General features: G+C 36.7%; 1 protein-coding gene across 1 annotated transcript; it reads left to right on the top strand.

Moving 5' to 3' along the window:
• The first annotated feature begins 393 nt into the window (after positions 1–393).
• Positions 394–10,631, top strand: LOC109219915 (putative HVA22-like protein g). The gene is made up of 6 exons (XM_019384386.1): positions 394–659; positions 838–889; positions 1,053–1,151; positions 2,081–2,137; positions 2,243–2,519; positions 10,183–10,631. The coding sequence occupies exons 2-6, from the start codon at positions 858–860 to the stop codon at positions 10,474–10,476; spliced, it is 759 nt and encodes a 252-aa protein (XP_019239931.1). The 5' UTR covers positions 394–659; positions 838–857; the 3' UTR covers positions 10,477–10,631.
• Positions 10,632–13,764: the final 3,133 nt, after the last annotated feature.

Below are 13,764 nucleotides of genomic sequence, written 5' to 3'. Positions count from 1 at the left end.
CCAAATTCCTTTTTCTCCAAAAAGAAAAAGAAAGTCAACCGAGATATCGTGAAAATGACAAATCTACCCCTACCAGAAGATAATAAAACTGTCTAGCGTTGAACTCGTTCGTAGAATCCCAAGAAATCGACTTGATTCCCTCCAATTACGTGTAACAAGAATTTCTTTTAAATGCCTCTCTCGTCTAACTTGTAAAGTTTTACCCATCCATTCCAAACCGTCGCCACCCTTCTATACATGTCGTTATTGAATGAAGTTTTAAGCATATACATTATACTACTAGCTAGTTCTTTTTTGAAACATTAAAAATTCGAATAATTTATCTGATTCCAAAACTTAAAATTCGAATGTTTATGTTTGACCAAAACACATAAGTAGACTGCCTCGCACGTTTCCGCATAATTATATAACGAACTTCTCCTCCTTTCACGTATTCTATAGTATCTTTCTTTTATCCTCTTTCATTATCTTCTTCGTATCATCATTGAACTACTGAATCATAGAGTAGCAATTTACCTGTACCCTATACTTCTGTTTTCGTATTCTGATTTCCTTCTACGTTCTTTTCTTTCTACTAAAGTCGTTGAAGTTTGTCAACCACTTGATCCTTTCTATCTGGGATTGGAACTTATTTGTTCTTCTGTTTTGTTTAAACAAAGGTTTCAATTCTATACTCTCTTTATGTCCTTTTCTTTTTTCTATTCAACCTACTTTACTGCTTCTTCCTCTTTTATTTGTGTGTTCTAATTTTGGTTTTTTTTTTGTGTTGACCATGTTCGTTATTGCAATTATTGGATTGAATCTATACGTAATTGATGATTATTTATCTTGTTTCAGGAATTTTGGAGTACTAAAAGATGTTGGGAAACTTCATTACCAGCGGATTAGTGTATGTACTTTTAAAAAAAAAAATAATACTAATAATAGTCTTATGCAGTACTCTTTGGTTCCTTGTGTTCTGATTCTGGATTTTGCTTTTTACTACACTTTATTTCTTTTTTTTTGTGTATTGTTTACGTACTTAGATGATGGATTTTCTTTTTGGATGGCAGATTGGTTGTTGGATATGCGTACCCAGCTTTTGAGTGTTTTAAAACTGTTGAGAAGAATAAAGTTGAGATTGAAGAACTTAGATTCTGGTGCCAATATTGGTAAAAACAACTTTCTTCTAATCATTTTATTTAATCACAGTTGGTTTGTATTCTTCTTAATTTCTCTTTGGACTGGATTGGAATGGGGTTTGAACCATATAGAAGCAAAGTTTGACGAATAGCAATTTGCAGAAATATTGGTCTCTTAGTAGTTACAAGTGTTCTCTTTAAATGAATGAATGAAGTTAAATTATTATTTTCAAATGCTTAAAGAGGCATGTATTTTTTGATGAATTTAAGGTCAATTAACGTAAAAATAGCACGGTATAGCCAGTTTTCGGACTGGTCATTCAAAAATAGCCGGCGTTTACCAAGTCAATGAAAAATAGCCACTATTTTGCTGCAACAGAGACCGGTCCAGCATAATATACTGGAGTTCTGTGCACCTGTGTATGAACTTCCAGCATATTATGCTGGAACTCCAACACACAGAAAGTTCCAGCATAATATACTGGAGATTCGAGCACTTGTGTATGAACTTCCAGCATACTATACTGGACCGGTATACTTTACTGGAACTCCAGTATATTATGCTGAAGTTCTAGTGTACTTATGCTGGAGTTCAAGTATATTTATGCTGGAACTCCAGCATAATATACTGGCGTATTTTTCGGGTTTAGAACAGTGTTTTCGCTCAGATTTATCTTTACATGAAGAGTGGCTAAATATCGATTACTTTTGAAATTGGGCTATTTTTGAACGACCACTTATAAATCTGGCTATTTTTGAATTTCTCCCTCAATTAACGGTAACCAATAGTTTATTCTTACAGTCAGAAAAAGATTGACAAGCATATTAACTGGGCCATAATCGAGAAGAAAAGTTAATTGGGCCATAATCGACAGAAACTACCATTTCTCTTAGAAGAATCTTATTCGTTCCAAAATTGTATCTTTGAATAGTTGCAAACAATGATTATATATTTGCAGGATTATTGTCGCGGCACTAAGAATCTTTGAGAGCTTTGGTGATGTGTTCATGTCATGGTATGCTCTTAATTTCAAAAAATTATAGGGCTTTCATCTAATATCTGAAGAAGCCCCATTTGTACTATTCAAACACAAAATAACTTATTTTCATTGTTGTTTAAGGTTACCTATGTATGGTGAGGCCAAATTGGCACTTTTCATCTACTTATGGTATCCAAAAATAAAGGGTACAGCATACATATATGATACCTTATTGAAGCCATATGTAGCAAAGTATGAAAAAGATATTGACAGAAGTTTACTGGAGTTGAGAGCCAAGGCATGGGACTTGGCAATTTATTACTGGCAAAATTGCACAGAATTGGGACAAGCTAAGTTCTTGCAGATGCTTGAGTTTATAGCTTCTCAGTCCAAAAGAGGAACACAGTCCAGCCCTGAGGTAGCTAGTGCTTTCTTTGTTCCATTTTTAATTTCGTTACAGCACCTTTGATACAGTTAGAAAAGTATCTCAAAGTATTATCATCACCATTTTGCTTATAATATAATTGAGAAAAGAGAGCACTAATCTCAATTTTCTTAATAGTCTCATCTCAATGCAATGAGATCATGAGCTTCCATTTATTTACTACTCTCTCTTATTTGATTGAACACTAGTTTGGTTTCTTTTTTTTTTTTTGCCTAAAGTGTGGTAGATATAGTTATTGCTATCTATGCTAGCGGGAGGTGGTAGATGCCTGATGAAATAGTTAAACTGCACAAAAGTTAGCTCGGATATCACCGTCATAGAAAAAGTACTCGCAGTAATGATAGAAAACATTGATTGTAGTTGAAAAGAGAGTTTACTTGCAAAAATATCAATTTTAATATTAAAATTTGTGAATATTTCATAGAATATTATGATTAATGAAATAATAACACACACTTTGGGACGTCCTTACATGAATCATCCAATTGAGACTTTAATTGGACCAATTACGTTGCACAAAGTATCTCATGTTCACACAGGATTTGGGGAAGGGTCACACCCTATGGTGGTGTGATATAGGCATACCTTTTTTTTTTTGGTTAAATGCTTAAACTTTATTTAACCAAATAAGAATATTTACATCCGCTAGTTCTTTTTTTGACTCTAGAACTAGAATCTATCTATTACATTTTCTAAACACTCACATCTCTCTTTCTTTATACACATCTATCCTTCTATTACAGTAATCTTTCTATACTATACTAGGATAATTCTTTAGTCTTGCTAATTCTTTCTGCCATTTTCCTTCATTCTGTCCAGCCAGGTGCAGTTCCAGCACTATGTCTTTAATTTTTTGCCTGCCTTTTACTCCTTCTCCTCGAAATCTTCTGTTGTTCCTTTCCGTCCAAACATGATACACCATGGCTGTGAACAGGAACACCAGCACTTCTCCTTTTATTGTATTTCAGCTTTTCAGCCATCTAATCTCATCATCCCAAGTACCAATCTGATGGTTTTCATTTAGCCAATGTAACAGTTTAGACCATATTGTTTTGGCATAACTGCAGCCAAACCATAAATGCTCAATTGACTCTTTCTCATTTGTATCACATAATACACATTCATTATCCACATTACTGCCCCATCTTCTTAGCCTGTCCACTGTGGCTAATCTCCTGTGAAGTGCTAACCAAAGAATAAATCTATGCTTTGGTATTGCTTTTGATCCTGCTTTAATCTTTTTCCACCAAACCTTCTGGAACTGAGGTCTCATTGCAATGTATAGCTTTTTGATGTTAAACTTACCATTTCTATGGTATTGCTCCAACTCATTTCTTGAGTACTTTTCCAGAAACCATTGCCTAGTATAAAAATTTTCTTTAGAATCCAACATGCTTGTTTAGGAGTGTCCATTACCATAACATCTCTCTCTTTGACATAATAACTATGGACCCATTGAATTCATAGTGTATCTTTCTTTGCACTAATGGCCCATAAAAGTTTGCACAATGCAGCTTTGTTCCATGAATAGATGTCCAGAATATTTAATCCCCCTGCTGATAATGGCATACATATTGTGTCCCATGCTACCAATGCTCTCCTTGATAGATCACTTTTTCCTGTCCACAGAAAAATTCTACACACAGCAACAATCATCTTGAGTATCTTCTTTGGCAATAAAAAAACTTGGGCCCAGTAAGTTTGCATCTCGAATATCACACTTTTCAGTAATTGAAACCTTCCACTATATGATAACAACTTAGTTGTCCAGCAGTTTATCCTAGCTATTATCTTTTCGATCAGGGGCATACACTGCTGTATTGATAACTTTTTTGAAGAAAGTGAAACACCAAGATATCGAAATGGTAATTCCCCTAATGTAAACTGCATTTCTTCCAGTATCATTTCCTTGAATTCCTTTGTAACTCCTGCAATATATAGTGCATTTTTCTCTAGATTGGCCTTCAACCCTGATACCTCTGAGAAATGATTGAAACTTTTAAGCAGCAATTTGATGGACACCTCATCTGCTCTGGAACAAAAAATTAAATCATCTGCAAAGCAAATGTGAGTAATATTATTCCTAGAACACCTTGGATGATGGTTGAAGTCTGGGTTATCTTTTAACTTCTTTAGAGCCCTGTTAAGATATTCCATCACAAGCACAAAAAGGTAAGGAGACATTGGGTCTCCTTGCCTTAGCCCTTTCTTCCCTTGGAATCTATCTGTTAACCCTCCATTAAGGATCAGGGAGTAGCTAACAGTAGATACACATACCATAATCAGCTCCACAAACTTCATAGGCATACCGTACTCTATCAATATCATTCTAAGAAAAGGCCATTCGACTGAGTCATAGGCTTTTCTTATATCTATTTTGATACAACATCTTGGTGACACTCCTTTATTATTGTACCCTTTTACCAACTCATGTGCTATGACCACATTGTCCAGTATGTTCCTTCCTTCGATAAAAGTTGACTGTGATTCTCCTACAATTGAGTCTACTACCAATTTCAGTTTTGCTGTGAGGATTCTTGATATGATCTTGTATATAGTTGTGCAGCATGCAATAGGTCTAACCTCTTTAACTGAATTTGGGCTAGCCACCTTTGGAATCAGTGTCAAAGTTGTGCAATTAACACTCTTCAACAGCTTCCCATTGCTAAAGAATTGTAATACAGCTATACTGACCTCATCTCCTATTGTAGCCCAATATTTCTTGAAAAATTTTGCAGGAAAACCATCTATCCCTGGTGCTTTGTCATTTGTTAACTCCTACACTGCTTTATCTACATCTTCTCTAGTTACTTTGCAACGCAGCAGTTGTTGCTGCTCCTTTGTTAGACAATGTCCTTTCCTAATTATGTCCAGATCAATGCATGGTAGTTCATTTGCTGCATTACCCAGTAAGTTCTGAAAGAAGCTTTTAAATTCATCTGCAATCTGTTTTGGCTCTGTTACTCTTTCTCCCTGCTCATTACAAATGGAAGCAATTCTGTTCCTAGCCTGTCTATTCTTTAACTGAGCATGAAAGAATTTTGAATTTCTGTCACCAGCTTTTATCCACACTGCTCTAGATTTTTGTCTTAAAACTTGTTCATTTATTTCTTCCCATTTCTCTGCCTGCACTATCATTTCCTTTTCCTGTTCTATTAGTTGCTGATTCAGAGGGTCATTATCAATCTGTCTTTGAATATTCTGTACTCCATTCTGGTTTTCCCCATCTTCTTTTCTAATGAGTCCATTTCTTTGTTCATCATCCTTGTTCTATCCTGTATTCTTTGCAGTTTGGTCCATATGGAGTACATAGTATGCCCTTCAATTCTTTGATTTCATATCTCTTGCACACTCTCTTGAAATTCCTTTTGGTGCATCAATACATTATACAGCCTAAAAGGTTTTTTCAAGTGACTTCTTACCACCTCAGTATTTATCACTATAGGAGAGTGATCAGATATACCAGGTAACTCATACACTGCTTCTAAGCTGCTGTATTTGGTAAACCAAGATGCATTCCCAAACACCCAGTCAATGTTACTATATATTCTTTCTCCGGCATCTCTTTTGTTGCACCATGACCACTGACACCATTTTCTATTCAAGTGTCATACTCCAATATCCTTTATACAATTCTGAAAGTCTACTATCTCAGTTTGATGAATAGGTTGACCATTAATTCTATCATTGACAGATAGAACACTGTTAAAGTCTCCTATCACCAACCAAGACTCCTGTATTGTGCTGTGAATCATCCTTAGTTGTTCCCACAGCTCCTTCCTTTCATGTAACTTGTTCTTACCATACACAAAAGTAATACAACATTCAAATTGGGACCCCTTATCCTTCACTTGACAATGAATCAGTTGAGTAGTGACCCTCAGGATGTTGACTTGCACCATACTGTCTTTCCATAACACCCATAGTCTACCAATTGGATTTATCTTCTCATTTGAAAAAATATGCCAGTCATTTTCAAATTTTCTTTTAACTTTACTAACACTCCTAGGCTTTATCTTTGTCTCAAGGCAGCCCAGTACAGTAATTTTATTTTTCAGCAGATAGGCCTTGAGTTCTCTCTGCTTGTAGGGCTTATTCAGCCCTCTAATATTCCATGCACTTATTATCATGGGGAATTTTCCTCATTGAGGTCAATCCCTTCAGTCATTCTTACAATGCTGCTATCTTCTTGTATTCTCAATGTATATCTGTTGGTCATTAACAGCTTTTCTATTTTATTTCCACTTAGTACTTTTTTATTGTTTATCTTCATCTTTTGCTTTCCTTTAGATTTTTGCTGTGGCTGAAAATTCTCCTCTTGTGTTTCAATATTCCGATCTTCTTTTTGTTCCTTCCCCTGCTCTTTCATCTCCTTCTCCTGTGTTATTGCTTTTTCCTGCACCTTTGTTGTTCTTCCTTGTTCCACAGTAGCTTTTACTTTCCATTGCATCTTCTTTTGTTGCTTTATTCCAGCTTGTCTATCTTGTTTCTCCCCTCTGTTTTTTTGCTTCTCTGTTGGGGCTTTCTCACAATTGACTTCATGTTTGCCTATTTGGAAGCAAACTTCACTGTCTCTTCAATTAACAGTACATTTGGCAACTCTTGCGCTATATCCATTTCAATCAACATCCTAGCATAAGAAATTCTTTCACCTTCTGCAGTTAACCTATCAGAGCATATAGGTTTTCCAATACAGCTTGCTATTCGCCCTAAATTCTCCTTTGTCCAATACTCCACTGGTAGACCTGGAAATATCACCCAAATTGGAATATTTCTTGTTTTCTCTTTACTCATTTGGAATTTAGGTTCCCATTGCTTTAAGATCATTGGGGGATTATTAAAGGTATATGGTCCTTTCTGTGTAACTAGCTTCTTATCATCTTCAGATTCAAATTTGAAAACAAAGTATCCATCATCATGAAGGAATACTTGTGGAGTTGCAACAAAGCTCCACACACCATACACAAACTTAAGCATGTCTTTAAACGATGGATTTCCACCCAATACAACATACCCAATTAGCGATACCTGCCATTTCTGAGTTTGCTCCTTGACTTCATCTTGATTCAGCCGAACCACATTCACTCCTTCTTTGATAATTGGGGGATAATACTCCAATTGCATCCCCTGTCGTTGAGATCTGTTTCCTTTAACCACCTCCGCTAAGTTTATCTCTGTTCTCCCAGAATTTGGCCGCTGATTTGAGAACATAAGTTTCCTAGCTGCTGTGTTATTTTCCACTTCCATTGGTTTAGGTTTTTCGATTTCCTCGCATTTTGAATTTTGCATGACAGTTGGTGCACTTCCCATTCCAGTCATCCAGTGAACTAGCTGTATTTGATTCATCGTTTGTGGAATCCCTGACTCCGGTGTTACCACTCTCTCTTCTTCTAGTTTTTCCGGTCTCGACGTCGGTGCCGTTGCATGCGATTTTCGTCTAGCCATCGTTGAAGGCGTATGTTTAGCTATCCCTGCTTAACATGCGCCTGTAGAGAGAGCATGACGGTTTAACAAACTCAATTTTTCAAAACGCCTAAAAAGATATAGGCATACCTTGATGTAAGCATCAACGGCTAATTCCACGGTTCGAACCCGTGACTTATAGGTTATACGGAAATAACTTTACTGTTGTTGCAAGGCTCGCCTTCCTCGGACCACAATTATAGAGGGTGTTTGGATTGGCTTATAAAAAGTAGCTTTAAGCTAAAAGCCAAAAGTCTTGGTAGTACCCAACTTTTGGCTTTTGGCTTATTTTTGTACTTTTCATGCCTAAAAGTAAGTGATTTTAAGCACTTTTTAGTATTGTCAAACACCACACAAACTAAAAAAGTGCTTAAAAGTCAATAAACACTTAAAATAAGTCAATCCAAACATCCTCATAATAAATAATTAAATAGTACTGTAGTGATTGAAAATGTCAATTTTAATATTAAAAATTGTGAATTTCATAGAATAATATGATTAATGGAATAGTAACAAACACTTTGGAATGAGTTGTCCAATTGGGCCGGGGCTATAATTGGACCAATTAGGTCCGACCTTTATTAGTTACTGTTAGTTACTAGTAGTGAGACAATCTAAGTAAAAATGGCGTGTAGTAGCCACTAATTAAGGGTGTCTTTAATTTTTATCCACTAATTATAATGCTCAGCAAAAATAACCACTACTAATAGAAAAAAGACAATTTTACCCTTTCTTCCTCTCTTTCGCGTTGCATTTTCATCTGGAATACCCAAGGCGATTTCACGGTCGGCCTCCTCCATGCTTGGTCAATAGCATCAGATCTATTAGTGACCCCAATTACTAGGACATAACCAGGTCCATCATGAGATCCTTCTGATTTTGCTTCACTATTCCTTTTACCAATACGTACCGTAGTTCCTTTTGCATCATCAAAATTTTCAAGTTCTGAATTTTTGAGCGGATGTCTCAATTACGTACAGTAATTTCTTTCTTCTTACCTTGTTTTTGTTTCTTTTGAGTTCAAAGATTAAAAGTTAAGGACATGAGTCTTTAAGTTTGACATGCAGGTTTAAAAGTTAAGGACATGCATTCCTTAAATTTGACATGCAGGTTCAAAAGATAAGGACAAACAATCCTTAACTTATAGTTTCAAGTTCAAAACTTAAGGATAGTCAGTATTTAAGTTATTGTTTCAAGTTCAAAACTTAAGGACTTTCTGTCCTTAACTTTGAGTTTCAGTTTCAAAAGTTAAGGACAGGCAGTCCTTAACTTATAGTTTCAAGTTCAAAACTTAAGGACGTGCAGTCCTTAAGTTATTGTTTCAAGTTCAAAACTTAAGGACATGCAGTCCTTAACTTTGAGTTTAAAGTTCAAAAGTTAAGGACAGACAGTCCTTAACTTATAGTTACACGTTCAAAAGTTAAGGACAAGCAGTACTTAACTTACGGTTACAAGTTCAAAAGTTAAGGACAATAGGTCCTTAACTTTGACTTACAAGTTCAAAAGTTAAGGACGCTTGGTCTTGAAGTTTGAGTTCCAAGTTCAAAACTTAAGGATATGTAACCTTGAAGTCCTGAACTTAGAGTTTCAAGTTCAAAAGTTAAGGACATTTAGTCCTGAAGTCCTGAATTTAGAGTTTCAAGTTCAAAAGTTAAGGACATGTAGTCCTGAAGTTAAGGACATGAGCAGAAGGGTATTTTTGTCCGAGCAGTTAAAGTTTATTAAACCAGTGGCTACAGACTAAAGACATTTAAAACGCTGGCTTTAAAATAAAGACATAAGCTGTTAGTGGCTATCTGTGCACATCGCCCACAATCTAACGTGTTTATAGTCTGGCCCCTCTATATCGATGTGCATTTCACATAATGTTTAGAATGCTAAACAAGAATAGCACTAGTAAGTGTTTTTAGAAAAATTAATAAATTATGAAAGAGGTTGTATATGTTTGGACAAGTCTTTGAAAAAATAAATGAAATTACTAGTATCATTGTTTTGTGTTTTGTGAAAATTGCCTTGTTTTTCAAATTATGCTTGTAAACATAAACAGATTGATCGATGAATTAGTCGCAATTTTTACTATTACATCATAATTCACCATCGTTTTTTTTATTTTGTCGATATTTATTTTGATTTCTCTTGCATAGTTTCAAATTTATACATTAATATTTTGCAGCAAAAAGATGAGAAAAATCATTCAGGTGGAGCGCCACCAAACACGCCATCCGGATTGTTTAAGAGGAACAAGCAGCAACCGGTTGACCGGAAGCGACCACCCTCTTCACCGTCACCACCACCGCCTTCTTCCTCTATGCATCGCTCCACATTGCATTCTTCTAAGTCAGAATCAGTCCAAATGCACCCAGAGGATGCTTCAAGTCAAGACAATGATGGTGTTGAACCTGATATAGACCATAATCTTCATGCTGCCAGGGCCAAACTTAGACGTTCCAACAAAGGGATCAGTTAGTAAAACTGTCACACAATAAAGTAAAGACAGTTTTGTGAAATTGTAAAAAGTTTGAATGTGATTAAACATTTTTGAATGAGTTCTTTTTTCTTCTCCATTTGTTTGTTTTTTCAGATTTGACAGAATTACATCATAAATGAAATTCTTTCCGGTCTAACTTAATTATTAATGATTCGATCATCTTAGGCAGAAAATAAGGCAGAATTTCTTGTAAGAAATTTACTTGCACGATAGTTTTTAGCAAGGGCAATTTCAGTCTTAAAGAATAGAGATCGTGACTCGCCTTGAAACCACTTCTTTTCCTAATAAATTTCTGCCGAATTTGCTGATACTATAATAACTACATTGTACTAATACAATACAGAGCTGCTGCCTCATTAACTGAATGAGCATGCCTTGAATGAATGAGCATACCTTGAATTGAAGCTCTTGAAGGTTTTGTTTTTTTTCCAAGAAAAGGTGATAAAAAAGTAATGTGCTCTTTATTAAAATTTTGATGTCTAAGTTGAGACTTGAGAGCGAAAATTAAAAGATTTAAAAATCATGGTGTACTGATAATAGGCTATATTCATGTAGTTTAGCTACCATTTACGCCCCAACTTAGCTATACTTTATTGCTATATGAAGGTTAAATGACAACAAATGGCTCTAATTATGAATTTTATGCTTTGCAGGAGCAAGTCTTGATTATGAGGACATTGAACAGTGTTTGGAGCTAATTTGGAGCAAGGAAAGCCAATCGGAGGTGAATGCGCGTGAAAGAAGAAGGAAAAAAATAGAAGACAGCTGAACTCCATGAGCGCGGGCCAATTGCGGCCGCGCTCAAGCCGCGCTCGTCGGGCAGAAAAGAATGCAATATGCGCGGTCCAAGCGCAGCCGCGCTCGTCACTTTGAGGAACGTTATTCTCAGGGGTAAATTCGTAAGTTCGGGGGCAACTCTTCTTACCTATAAGAAGCCCAGGTCGCCCAAAAAGAAGGTATCAAGGTTTTTGAAGAATTATTGAAGGCAAAAAGAGGCAAGAGGCAAGGCGAAAGATTCGGCATAGAGTTTTACCTTTCTTCCTCTTGTTTTGATCATTAATGATGAATTCTACTGTGATGATTGTGAAAACGATTATGCGTAGCTAAACATTTAATCTAGGGTTTTGATGGAACCTCTTGGAGGATGAATTTCTGATATGTTAATATAGATTTGCCTTAATAATAATTTCTCTGTTTGTTCAACTATATTGTGATTGCTATTGAAGGGCCCTCAATCGGCTGTGCCTATTTAGTATGCATTACTCGGAAAAGAGTGTATATTCAGGTAGTTGTTGAACAATACCACTCCTAACGTATATGAGGGTTCAATACGAAGGGTTTAAAGGTGAGATTAGGGATAACGAAACATCGGGTGCAATCTAAGTAAGCTGTAACTAAGGCCAGCTAGCATAATTCGAAAGAATATGTCTAGTATATTGTTGTAATTACTCGGGAGAGAGTTACGACAGTCAGAGTGCTCATGATCGATAGAGAAGACTTAGGCAAATTTATAGCAAACATAGCAGAAATGATTCCGACAAGAGGGAAAATCATAACCTTAGACCATTCTCATTCTTGCTTACAATCAGTTTATAACTAGTTCTTAATTTACTCCATTTTTATTACATAATATTTAGTTAATAAACACCCAAATTGTTACTCAAATATCTTTGAAGATTGAATACGTGAGTTTTTGTGAGTCCAATAGCTGTGATTGATAGGATAATTCCCTGTGGGATTCGACTTCGGACTTGTTAACCGGAATATATTTGCAGCGACCGCTTTGTCCTTTTTATAAGCCATAGTTGGGCGTGATCAAATTTTAGCGCCGTTGCCGGGAAATTAACGGTGTTATTGATTGCAGTTAAAAAGAAGTGCAGAAATTCTTAATGTGGCCAATTTTTCTCAATTTAAACTAATCATTGAAATTCTAACGTTTGTAGTCGTGGTTTGTTACAGGTGCATGCCTAGAAACTCCTCAAGAACTGGAGAATTGCTCGAAGCATTATCATATCCTGAGAAAGTCTTCAAGTCATTGGATCGTGCAAACAGGAAGGCAAACAATAACAGAACTCAACCGAAAACATTGAACCAGACATGGAAGACGACAATCTAAACAACAGAAACAACGCAAATGACCCAAATGATCAGGGTGTGGCACCTCTTGTGCCAGAAGCAGCACTATATGACTGGGCATAACCCACAGCTGACAACTTAGCAACTGCTATTGTAGTCCCTCAGATACAAGCAGATTCATTCCAGATCACAAATACATGCTACATCTGTTGCAGAACAAGGGACTATTCTCTGGGTCATACGTTGAAGATCCTCAGCAGCATCTAAAGGACTTCCTGTCAATCTGTACCACGCAGAGGCAGCACAATGTGACACTGGAAGCAATACGTTTGTTGTTGTTTCCATTCTCAGTGACAGGAGCAGCCCAGACTTGGCTTAATTCATTCCCTATCAACTCCATCACTACTTGGGAGGAGTTAGTCAAGAAATATTTGAGCAAATTTCATCCACCCAACAAGACTGCTCAGCAAATTGATGAGATATTGAGCTTCAAATAGAGACCAACTGAGACACTACATGAAACGTGGGAGAGATTCAAGGGTCTGCTAGTTACGTGTCCACATCATGGTATTCCGGAGCAGATGTTGGGGTGGAGATTTTATATGGGTTTAGCAGATACTTTGAAAGCCAATGTTGATGCTTCAGTAGGTGGAGCATTTTTGAGCAAGACATTCAGAGAGAGCAAGATCCTGCTTGACAAGATGGCACAAAACTCAGGATGGACAACAAGAAACGCTCCAATCACTCCGGTGGTTCATTCAGTGGGTCTAGACCCGGCTAACTCCATAGCTACAAATATGGCCACTCTAATGACACAAATGAGCATCCTCACCAAGAAGGTTGAAGAATTAGGCCGGAAGCAGCAGGTACACATAGTTGATACAACCAATGGGGGTCTATGTACATCATGCATTAACCAACCATATGTCTGCTCATGGAGTGTTGAAGATGAGAATCAACAATATCAGGAGAACATGAATTATGTGGCCAACTACGGGGGACCAAGACCAGGTGGTCAGAATTGGGGTCAGCAGAATCAACAATACAGACCAGCTCAGCAGCAGTACAATAACAACAATATCATGGGGCTATGCGACCATAAGGGCAAATTGTGCCTTACCAAAGGCAGCAAGGGTACAACCAGCAAAATCAGCAGCATGCTTATCAACAACCTCCACAACAACAGATTGT

Source organism: Nicotiana attenuata, unplaced genomic scaffold (assembly GCF_001879085.1).
Source record: "Nicotiana attenuata strain UT unplaced genomic scaffold, NIATTr2, whole genome shotgun sequence".
Lineage (NCBI taxonomy): Eukaryota > Viridiplantae > Streptophyta > Magnoliopsida > Solanales > Solanaceae > Nicotiana > Nicotiana attenuata.
Note: the sequence above shows the minus strand (reverse complement) of the source record. Positions and strands in the feature narration are given on the sequence as shown.

What these genes read in the sequence shown, in the direction of transcription:
- LOC109219915 (XM_019384386.1), top strand. Translation starts at nt 858, where the DNA reads ATGTTGGGAAACTTCATTACCAGCGGATTAGT. An exon ending in TTCATTACCAGCGGATTAGT is followed by an intron (nt 890 to 1,052) that starts GTATGTACTTTT and finishes TTTGGATGGCAG; the next exon opens with ATTGGTTGTTGGATATGCGT. An exon ending in AGATTCTGGTGCCAATATTG is followed by an intron (nt 1,152 to 2,080) that starts GTAAAAACAACT and finishes ATATATTTGCAG; the next exon opens with GATTATTGTCGCGGCACTAA.